Here is a 12,500-nt window from a genome sequence, read left to right on the forward strand (position 1 = left end):
TTTCTTTTAAAAAAAAACTTTTAGTTGATGCCACTGGGAAAACAAACTCAGACTTACTTTTTTAGTATTTTTTTGTAACAACTTTCTGAAATCACTTGAAATCATGAATACCAAGTTTGAGTCATCCATCCCAGATCTATGAAAACTGTCACATTTTCCTCCCCAACTCTGAGCTGTGTGTTCTGAGTAAAACCAAAGCGAGTCACACACACACACACACACACGCACACACACACAGACACACACACGCAGACACACACACACACACACACTGAACACCCACACAAAACACTCACACACATACACACACACACACACACACACACACACACACACACACACACACACACACACACTGAACACCCTCACAAAACACTCACACACACTATCTTCCCATTTCACACCATTCACAGTCACATAAATACACACGATTTCTCAGACTGGAACACTGTCAAGATGTTCATATTCATAAGTCTGGGTGGAGCCCCTCTCACCTCCAGGTGCCAGGTCTGCCTGACGTACTCGCGGAGCATGTTGTCGCGGAGGGTGTCGAAGACTCCGGGGCGGATGGGGTTTTCGGGGGCGCGCAGGCAGGGCTTCTTGAGCGGGCACACCAGGCCGTCGGCGTCCTTGCTGTAGTACTCACACAGCTCGGCGGGGCCGCAGTGGGGCTTGCCCCCGGACACGCAGTAGGTGCCGTTCATCTGCTTCTCCACGGCGTAGTGGTGGAACTGCAGGTCCCAGACCAGCGACAGCACGTAGCCACCCAGGCTCCTCAGGCACTGCCGCAGAAGGAAGAGGCCGTCCGACATGCCCGCCAGCTTCAGGTGGTCCTCTGCCTCCGCACGGCTGATACTGCCGAAGTAGAAGGGCAGCTCGGTCGCAGGGTCCGACATCCTCAACACACACACACACACACACACTCTCTCACAGAGACGACACACACACACACTCAGAGGACACACGCTTACACAGAGGACCACAAACCCTGTAGGCAACACCAGTAATCAAAACATAATACAGTAATTACATTAATACTGTTACAGCAACGTAATCAATACATAATACAGTGATTACACTAATACTGTTACAGCAACGTAATCAATACATAATACAGTAATTACATTAATACTGTTACAGCAACGTAATCAATACATAATACAGTGATTACACTAATACTGTTACAGCAACGTAATCAATACATAATACAGTAATTACACTAATACTGTTACAGCAACGTAATCAATACATACTACAGTAATTACACTAATACTGTTACAGCAACTGATAGGAATAGCAATAGTAGTCGTATAGTAATAGGAATAGTAATAGTAATCGTTATAACTACTTCTCTCTAAAGACACTTTCTGAAATACACTTTATGTACTTTGTGTAAACATACCATTGCAGAGGAGCAGACTAAGTGAAACTGACAGTGGAGCTGTGAGAGTTGTGGAAGAGCTGTGAGAGTTGTGGAAGAGCTGAGAGAGTTGTGGAAGAGCTGTGAGTGTGAGGTTTTTGCTGAGTGCAAATGTGAAAGTGCCCACGAAGTGCCTTTGCTTGTGTGGGTTATCATGTGCATCTCACATGCACAAGTAAAGATCTGCAGGCAGCACTGTGGGCTATAAGAGTAAAGATCTGCATGCAGCACTGTGGGCTACATGGGGTGCATGCTGTCACATAAACACGGGTTTCAGTGCAAAGTTATCATCAGCCTATATTTGGATTGGTTATGGTTATCATCAGCCTATATTTGGATTGGTTATGGTTATCATCAGCCTATATTTGGATTGGAGAGCACTAGGCAACTCATTCCACCAACGAGGAACCACTGAGGTCTTGAATTTGACCTAGCGTTTATGGCTGGTTGAGACAACAGACGCTCAGAAGACCACAGTGGGCGGTTGGGATCAGTAGTGTAAGAGATGTCAATAGAGATGTCATGAGTTAGTTTTATCTCAAGATATACTTTAGGGCACGTCAATGCAACCTCTAGTGTGGTGCGTCACACTGCTGTTGATGATGTTACTCACTTGACATCCCAACTTACTGTCGTTGCTATTTTCATATTCTTGGCTATATTCCAAGCAGAGCGCAGGGTGTGTACATCCAAAATTAGTTTACAGGTGCTCAATCAAAACTAACTGAAGGAAAAAATCAAAAGAAGAATCTGCACACCGTGTTTCGACACTCCCATAAACTTTAATTCATAGCAACGTATTCAATTTTATAGATCTTCGTCAGGCATTTTAAAATCCATACCTGATGAAGATCTATAAAATCAAAACGTTGCTATGAATTAAATGGTAGACGCAGTGTGCAGACCTTTCTTATGCTTTTTTATCTTCCATAACAACTCATGCAGTCTGCCTTACAGATGCCAGTGATTATGAGTTAAAGACAAAAAACTATGGTTCAGTTATTTGTATCCTATTTACAGAGCAAGGTCCAAAGAGGTTTGAAAAAATCATCACTGTTTTTCAGATCGTGTCTGGGTATAATGTCTAGAGTGTGTGTGTGTGTGTGTGTGTGTGTGTGTGTTTTGAAGGATCTCTCTGTGTGTGTGTGTCTCTGTGTTTTGAAGGATCTCTCTCTGTGTGTGTGTGTGTGTGTGTGTGTTTGTGTGTGTGTGTGTGTGTGTGTGTGTGTGTGTGTGTGTGTGTGTGTGTTTTGAAGGATCTCTCTCTGTGTGTGTGTGTGTGTGTGTGTGGGAGTTAAGCATTGTTCTGATGCTGACTGCTGCTGGAAAAGCAGCCTAGCCACAACAGGAAGTCTGCGCCACGTCATCTCCACCCCCCCACCCCCACACACACACACACCCCCACATCCAAAAGCTCTCTCCCCTGCAGGTGCTCATGCGTCTAGAACGCCTCGACTTTCTTCTCTCTCTCTCTCTGAATTCATAAACTATGTCGTCATATAATGTTTTTGCATATATATATATATATTTATATATATACATATATTGTTTTACAGAGGTATTGCATTTGTGATAAATAACTTTGCTCTATTTTAATCACCTTATGTTACAAACTAGATGGTGGAAACTACATGAAAAGGGATTGAGAATATGAGTAATATGTTTTACATAGCAAAATAAGTTCATCCAATCACAAGACAGAGTTTACCACAACCTCTCATTTTATGGGAGAATACTCTGGGACAGAGAAAACGTGTGTGTGTGTGTGTGTGTGTGTGTGTGTGTGTGTGTGTGTGTGTGTGTGTTTGTAAGATACTAGGTTGTGTTTGATTCAATGCCTTCAAATTGATTCAAAGTTACAAAAGATGGATGACCTGTAAGGCTGCAGCCCTGAGAGATACTGGGACTTTACCCACACAGCCTTTCTTCTGCACTCGTTTACCCACACAGTGCTCTATCCCTTTCTTCTGTACTCGTTTACCCACACAGTGCTCTGTCCCTTTCTTCTGTACTCGTTTACTCGTTGAGACATAAGACAACTCATAAAAAACACAAACCTAAATTCTTGCTTTGTTTAAAATAGGGAAGATGACTATCCACCACAATCCAAAGAAATCTCACAAATGATGTGACAAACATCAAACATCAAGATGACTGTTTACCTTTACAGAGGACTCAGACATTAGACACCCCTGTCTCGGAGAAGTGCTTTACCCTTTCTCAGGTTTTCCTCTTATGAGTACATTTCCAGCACAGGCTTGCCCTTTATCATTTTCCCAGTAGGAGGTAACACACACTGCTTTTCACAGCTTTCTTCTAACCGCAAACATAAACCTAATAACATCACCACCGCCAATGTAACAACAAAAGGAACATGCTTTTTGTTTTAATAGCCCACAGCAGCTAAGGCCAGGGCCTGGTTGTACAAAGCACCTTAAGTTAAGATTTTCACTTAAAACTTGATTTAAGGCCCCCTTAAAATAAAATCGGTTGCACAAACACTCTTAAGTATACTCCTTAAAGGCACTCTAAGCGATGCTGGGTAACGTCACTTCTGTTGACGTTCAAACTAAACAGAAAGCTAGCTCGCTAGCTTCCTCCCCCTCCCTCCCGTGCAACTGAAACTCTCCTAAACGTGCATCTCGTCGGTGATTTGCTGGAACAGTTTGTTATGCTTTTATGGGCAAGGTTTGCTCAAGTTGTTTTGTGGCTGTTTTTGGAGCCTGGGTTGTCCACAGAGATTGCGTTTTTTTACAGTGTATTCAGGACACAGGCAGCTAGCGGATGGTGAGGTGATGTTTGCTGTAAGTGACAAAAAATGTTTTAGCCTAAAAAAACATGACATCGCTTAGAGCACCTTTAAAGTTTCCTTAAAATGTTCCCTTAAGTATTTAAGGTTTTGTCCTTATCTTGTAAGAAATCCCTTAAATGGTTGCACAAAAGACTTTAGCAGCCTAAGGGGAAAAACCTAAGGGACCTCTGACTCTACCTTAAAAAGGGATATTCCACCATTTGGGGAATTACACTCATTTTCCACCTCCCCTCGAGTTAAACAATTGATTGTTACCTTTCTCCAATTCATCCAGCCGTTTCTTTGAGTCTGCCGATTCCACTTTTAGCTCTAGCCTAGCATAGAGCATTGAATCAGATTAGACCATTAGCATCTTACCCGCTAGCATCATGCTTAAAAGTGACTAAGATTTCTGGTAATTTTCCTATTTAAAATTTGTCTCTTCTCAAGTTAGAAACTGTAATAGGACTAACGTAAAAAGAAACGTGGCGATTTTTTAGGCTGATTTGACATGGAACTATACTCTCATTCTGGCGTAATAATCAAGGAACGTTGTGAACGTACCATGGGCACAGCAGCACAATGATATCATGCAGCACCTAAAAATAGTCCCCGTAGGCTGTAACTTCCAGCAACAAGTTTGAGCTGCAGCAGATTATTACGCCAGACAATTAACCCAATTCAACACCTCTGTCTGTGACATTATACTCAGTGATGGTCGTGTCCACATCTGGGAGCAGATCCCCAGGACACCATCCACCGTCTCATTAGGAGCAGGCTCCAGCGCCATCAAGCATGTCGGGGCCATATGAACTACTGAGTACCATCATGAGTTGCTGCAATGAAATTTAGGCAAAATGGACTAGCTTGCTGCATACGTTTTTCACTTTTGATTTCCGGGGGGTCTTTGAATTCAGTCCTCTGTAGATTGATCACTTTCATTCCCAAAAAACGAAGTGGCATCCTTTTGTTCCTAACCATATCAGTATAGCTATCCAGCATGATGTGTTTTCCCATTGCAATCTGATGTGTTCCTTTAATGTTTTTGAGCACTGTAAGAGTTCATGTTTGCTCAGAGAGAATGTAGAATAAGAATTTATTGATGATGTAGGTAGTTACTTCCATTAACCAAAATGTAGAATAATTGCCTTATTTTCTCAACAGATTATACTTAATGATATTTCTCTGGTTGTCATGTGATAAAATGACTTTTCAAACTTTGAAATTGTTTTTTAATGATGTTTCTATTATGAACAGCAAGAGAGTTTGTTTGGAAATCATGTCAATAGCTTCCTTGACCCTAAAAATGAGGTGTTAGAACTTAAAATACTTTTTTTATCTTGTTGTATCATTCTATTAAGAATGGTGGCCATATTTGAATCACTAGGGTTAGTGGTATAACTGTGCCAAGTTTCATGCTTCCTGCAAAAACTGAGCGATTCTGGTGCTTAGCCGCTGTACTATCATAGTGGCTTGCTGCTCTGGTGAGCTGTGAGCGTTGCATTGATGTTATCTATTCGCCAGAGACACAGGGGACCTCAGCTCACTCAGTCAAGCCAAGCCAAGCCAAGGCGAATATGTCACCTTTAAGTTCCTCCAGTGGCCAACATCACTTTGATTTAAACCACAGCTTACTTCCTGGACACACCTGGGTGTACCTCTGCCCACCCAAAGCGGACACACACACACACACACACACACACATACACACACACACACCCACACACACATGGACACACACACACACACACGGACACACCACATGCAGGGCTAACTCACCACAGGCTTTAAGCCGCATGCACAGGCCACACTGAGGAAGTCAGGACCAGAGTCTGACGCATTACACGGAGTAAAGCACAAGCTAGCTTTGTTTACACACACACACACACACACACACACACACACACACACACACACACACACACACACACACGCACACACACACAGACACACACACACACACACACACACACACACACACACACACACACATACACACACATACACACACACACACACACATACTGGGCTAAAGCTAGCTTTTTTACAGCTAGGCCACTGAAGTGCATCTCTTTAGGGACTTCTCAGTATCTCACTTTGAGTTCAATTCTTTAATAATCTCATGGAATCTCATAGTATGAGTGTTTGTTATATATGTATTCCCAGTTTGTGACACTGTTGTATAGGTTCGCTGTCCATGTGGCATCAGAAAGGGGAAACATGTTTTATGTTTTTCTGTACTTGTAAGCTGATGTAGACTACATACACTCCTTAGATGGCACTGAGCTAAAAGAGGTCATTGACAAATGGTGATTTGGTTGCTTCAGGCCACCATGAAGCAGCATTAGTGTTGCAGTGTGATATCTAAAGCTACAATGTTATCAGTATTAACATTAATGTTGCAGTGTGATATCTAAAGCTACAATGTTATCAGTATTAACATTAATGTTGCAGTGTGCTATCTAAAGTTACAATGTTATCAGTATTAACATTAATGTTGCAGTGTGATATCTAAAGCTACAATGTTATCAGTGTTACATCAACATTTTGTGATGTTTATAATGTTCAATCCGTGCAATATGTGACCATCAGCACTTGCATTGGAAAGGATACCTAATGAACACATGCTAACACACATCTAATGAGCCTCATTTCCGCTGTGTGATTGTGAAACGCTGAAGAACATTTAGTCTCTCTGTCTTTCTGTCTTGCTTGCATTCCCTCATGCTCCTCGTTCACACTATAGATTCCCTCTGCTCTAGCTCATTGTGTTGTCTCTACAAATGAGTGTGTTACAGCAGCCTCTGCCGTGTCCAGTGTCATGGCTTCATGTGTGTGTGTACATATCTTGCGATTTGCCATCACACACTAAGTTAAGTGTGTCTCCATCAAAGACATCAACACTAATGAACACCGACTGAGACGGAGCTCAGACAGCTTGGGATTAGAGCCTCTCTGTAGATCTGCTGCCACGCCATGCCATGCGTACACCTTTGTGTCCATGCACTGAAACACAGTGTGAAGATGACAGAGTCTATTTCTCCAGAATGAAAGAGATGAGGGTCATATGAGGAGCAGAGTGCTCAGAGATGATGTATGTTTTTACCCAAGGAAAGCAAAAAAAACCCTCTCAAGACAAGTGAGACCCTTTAAAGGGATTTAACGGGGAAAACAATGGAGTGCTTCTTCTATTCTCAAACAGCTGCACAGTTGATCCAGATGATACACAAGGCTGTGTGTCTGTTATGACCTTTGACTCTGTCAGTGCATCATTTAGTAGCTGATTAAAATCCACACAATGTGCAGTACAAGACACCACACACCATACAGACGTGAGGCTTCTTGAATTTCCCCTGGGGATCAATAAAGTATCTATCTATCTATCTATCTATCTTACTTGTGTTGTGTGTTGTATTTGTAACAAATTACCTGAAAATGTAACATTACTTAATGGTCATTCTATCAATTCTTAAAACCATTCAGTCAGTTACATGAGAATTTCAGAGAGTGTTTCTGCATCACAGGGCTTTGCGATGTGCGTCAGCCTATCTAATACACTCGGCTAATAATACAACTGAGCATGTTTTTCAGCCATGCTTCCGGCGGAAAAACAATTCTATTTCAGCCCATACCACCACTAATATCATCAACTAAGATCGCTTTTGTAGTATTTTAAATTACATTGTCATTTATATTATATTAATTGTGGTAATTATTTGAGAGGATAGACTACTAAAAAAAAAATACATATTACAGAATCGTATTGCAAGAAATGTTATTTCTTACAATCTTCTTAACGTATGTATAGCGTAATTATTACATCATTACAACATATTTTTACATATTTTTACACATCCGGATGGTATCTCATTCCTTAAAATTAAAGGATGCATGACAACACAATTTAAAATTTCAACAACCCCTTCTTTGGATTCAGCTCGGTTTACAATATAACCTGCCTTTTAAAGATTTGTGTTGTCTTGTAACTAATTATTATTGTCTTTGAAATGTTTAGGATGTATAGTTGTGTTGTGCGAGTATGGTTGTTATTAAGTTAACCCTTTTTGATACATTTAGAAACATTACAAGTCCATGTCAGAAACTATCAGAAATCCTGCTATCATGTTTAAATGACTGATATACCGACATCAAAAAACCAACATGAATTAAACTATTGATAATAACAGCAAGGCATGAAGGAACTGTGAATACAAAGGCTGTACTACTGGTGTCTATCACTTACATCCATTATAAATAGAGAGAAAGTGCACCAATACTGATTATGAAAAATACAGTTGATATTCATGAGAATGAGAATGGAACACCCTCAGATTTAATTGTAGTACTTGTTTTAGGGACAAGAGTTCTTCTGTGTGAAACGCTATAACGGCATTGAATATTTAATTTGCTTGCAAAGACCCTCTCAAAAGCCATGGCTTTTTCAAAAACACAAACATAAGTTTTAATTTTTCATATTGCTTTGGGAAAATGTTTTTGTCTTTGTAACAAATGACCTGAAAATGTAACATTACTTAATGGTCATTCTACCAATTCCAGAAGGCCAATTCTTAAAACCATTCAGTAAGTTACATGAGAATTTCCAGAAATTTCCAGAGAGAAACATTTGGTACTACGAGAAAGTCAACCCAAACAACTTTTTCCTCACAGCACCATTCTGTACATATCTCTCTGTGCCAACACCTGGCATCAGGCTGTTTAGTGTGAAAGTGCCGCTCTTTCTGTTTAAAGGTTTAACATAATTTATCTGCTTTCTGTATTCAAACCTTTTGTAGAAAAAAGACAAATCGAGAAACACTTTCTGGCCTACACTTCTCTCAGATGGCAACACGTTCTAGAACATTCCTGAGTATGAGACGATCGAGAGGCAAAGCTGACGGCTTTGCAGACACTCACCTCAGAGCGAGGCCTTGGAGCCACGCAAGGAAACGCTTGACCTCGGCAGGCCGCTGTGACGGAGAGGTAGAAGGAGAGGGATGGAGAAGAGAGGGAGAAGAGAGGGATCTGTCGTTTATTTGGTCTGCTGAGGAGATGTGTGTCCCTCCTTCCAGACCTCTAAGACCTGCAGGGGAGGAGTGTCACATAGCTCTGTGTGTCGGCGTGTGTGTGTGTGTGTTTGCAGGTGAGGTGCAAGAACTGTTGAATGAGGCTCTGTGCTGACACAACTTCTCAGAAAGAGCAACCTACTTCCTTAGCTTCACCCCTACAAACTGCCAAAGGGCTTTCTTCTAATCAGCTGTGCGCTGGGTAACTGTCATGTTTTCCATTTTCGACATTTAGGAGCTAAATTAACTCTCCAGTTAATGTTTTATGACGGAAACTACAGCAGAATGCCCTAAAGGACAGTGCAGTTCTGTATGATGGACTGAACACATATTTTCTCTAGAACAGGAAGGAACAGTTCACAGTTTCAGCTGTATATCAAATGCATACATCTATGCTCAGTAAAAAAAAAGAATCACCTACGTTTGTAATCATATGAAGGATTTTGATTTTTAAAAAATCTCATTGTTTGTATTGCCTTGAACATACAGAGGGACAGAAGCTTACTGTACATATGCTAGTCCAAGAAAGCATGACCCCATGACCCCATGCAGGATTAAGCTCTTCTCTGCCAGAGGTTGCTGGATAGCCTACCGATGACGTTGGGACTCTTCCTTTCCCCTTGGTGTTCTCAGCCTACGTGCTCACTACCTGCACCCATTAAAGACTGAAAAGGCTACAAATAGGCCAAGGCCTCAACTGTTGTTAAAAAATAGTTCCATAGGATAACCTTAAGTAAATGTAACTTTAAGTAAATGTCTTTATTATTATTATTATTATTATTATTATTATTATTATTATTATTAATAATAAGATTGTATGTATTTTTCCCCTTCCTCCTCTATAATGTAATGTATGTTATCTTATTATTTATTTATTTTACTTTTTTAATTTTATGTATAGGCCTAGATCTATACCTATACTTTTTTCTCTCTCTCTCTTTTTACATCTTGTTACTTCATTGTTTCTGTAATCTCGGCTTCATTGAAAATGAGGGCTTCCCTCAATGACCCTCCGAGAATAAATAAAGGTTGAATGAATGAATGAATGAAAAAAACATAGCCTAGGGTACATATGATTACAACTCTGATGGGGAAACTTGAAATACTTTTGCATATTGTGGTTCTTGTTTTCACATGCTGCCGACATGTAGGCTGCTGTAGGCCTTATGTTTATCAGACAGGGTCAGAATCACGCAAAGCCATACAGCAAAGCACGGTCTGAAGCAAGTCTGTTAGGAAAACGCTGGAACTACAAGCTGTATGCTTTGGTTTTTTTGTGTCATCAGAATTAGCCTACAATGTAATACACAACTGCAAAAATTTTTTTTTGTGTTTTAACATTTTTAGCGTTCTTTTTGGAAGCAGTATATAAGATTCCATGTTATTACTTTCTCGTGAAAAAGACTGCAAAACGAGTTTACAGCCCCCACAGTGCCATGACATTTTCATAGGGCAGGAGTTGCCCTATTTTGGATCAGGGATGTAGCTCCCTCTTGCGGTGAAGCCCTACAATTGCTTTCCGGACTTCCTGCCAGTTTCTGTGTGCGGCGCTTCCAAACCCAAACTGCGTGAAGATATCAGCGCTAACTACCGCTGTCTATCAGTCAAGGGAGAGGAGCAAGAACATTGCTCTCACTTCTTCGTGCCACTTTACAGTTATGCGTTAGACGACCAGTTGGGTTTGAACGAGACTTGGAGAAACACAGACGTCTGAGAATATCTGTGTAACGTTAGACCGGGACAGCCAGACGAACGGAAAGGTAACTTTCACTGCTAGTAGCCTTACCCTAGTCTAGATATGGGCTATGCTGCTTTTTAAGTTATCATCACCACCTAGTTTTGATATTCTATTTAATCGCATTATTTACAGAATTGCACAGCCTATGGTATAGAAGTTCACAGCTTTGCATGAACCAAAGTCACTGCGAACGCTAGTGCGAATTAAGATTTACCATAGCTGAAGTTTGAAGTAGAGGAGGCTTGAGAATTATATTCTCAGAAGAAGCGTCATCTAATGCGGGTTTTCCAGGGTATGATTAGTGTAGTTTAATCATGTGTGACACTGACCTGAACTGATTTCAGATGATTTGCAACTTTTGCACTTTCGGTCGTTAGACAGTAGGTTGCTCAAAATCAGTGTTAACCTACTTCTGACATTAACTCGTGAAGTTGCACCGGCCTTGCGACAGAATGGGTGGCTTTTCTGTCAGTGTTGTACTGTTGAGAAAGAGCTTAACCCTTACTTTGGTAAGACTGAATGGACTTCAGAGGAGTGCTGTGATTCTGAACTCGGTGAACCCTTTTGTGGAGCCTACCCTTTAACACCTTAATCTCGTTTGATTGTGAATGTGGCAACTAATGAACTCTGAGTTTTTGGCAGAGCGCGTGCTAGAAACGGTGCACGTTAAGGGTGCTGGATGGAATTTGTCATAATTAGTAGCAATTTTTAGAGGCGCGCAAAGGGCCGGATCGGGGCCAGATTACCCAAGACAGATGCCCCTGAGATGGTGGCCTCACTCTGACTGCCCGACCCGTGCCCGGTCGCTTCTGGACCAACTCCATTTTGTAGCCTGTAGAAGTTTTAGGTCGTGCTGTAAACCCCCTTTCATTATGTCCTGCTCTCGATGGTCCAGCAGACTTCACAGGAAAGACTGTGTATATATTTCTGCACGAGAGACTGTATAGGCGCGAGAGTCTGCCAGGATTCTGCCGACAGATTTGGAGTGTGCAGTGCCAGCGGACTTAATGCTCCGCAAAGGCGTATTCGCTGAGTGTGCATCTGCGCACGTTTGACAGCTCTCTGTTTATGTTCACTGTCTTCAAGCGAGGACAAATTGTATGCACGCAGACAAGGGGGACATCTTTATTCGCTAACTTTTATCAGTCAACTCAGCTTTGGTACTTTTATCAGTGTCAGTCAGAGTCAAGACCTATGAAAGGATTTATCTGTTCGTCTTATTGTCATTGTGTGTGTGTGTGTGTGTGTGAGAGAGAGTGTGTTACCTGAGCTATGTGTTGTATTTGGCCCTACTCCATCGATGCCTCAGTTGGTGCCAGACTGAACAGCTGCACTCTCCTAGAGCAGCTGACGCAGGAGGGCTCTGGGCCGGATCTGGCCCGGACCTCACCCAGACCTCACCCAGTTCAGCTGCTATCTGGACCTGCAGGTACCGCTGTCATGCTGACAAATGAAAGGCAGCAGTCGAGTTGGTTTTTGAGATTTTTT

General features: G+C 41.6%; 1 protein-coding gene across 1 annotated transcript in view; it reads right to left on the reverse strand.

Moving 5' to 3' along the window:
- Nucleotides 1–9,328, reverse strand: part of LOC125300996 (tyrosine-protein kinase ZAP-70) — a 21,464-nt gene extending 12,136 nt beyond the window's left edge. Inside the window, exons 1-2 of the mRNA XM_048253224.1 lie at nt 9,126–9,328; nt 495–988 (exon numbers count right to left, since the gene is read on the reverse strand). Coding sequence (XP_048109181.1) covers nt 495–896 — 402 coding nt within the window. The 5' untranslated portion in view covers nt 897–988; nt 9,126–9,328. The remainder of the gene's footprint in view (nt 1–494; nt 989–9,125) is intronic.
- Nucleotides 9,329–12,500: the final 3,172 nt, after the last annotated feature.

This window comes from Alosa alosa, chromosome 9 (genome assembly GCF_017589495.1).
Source record: "Alosa alosa isolate M-15738 ecotype Scorff River chromosome 9, AALO_Geno_1.1, whole genome shotgun sequence".
NCBI classification, from domain to species: Eukaryota; Metazoa; Chordata; class Actinopteri; order Clupeiformes; family Clupeidae; genus Alosa; species Alosa alosa.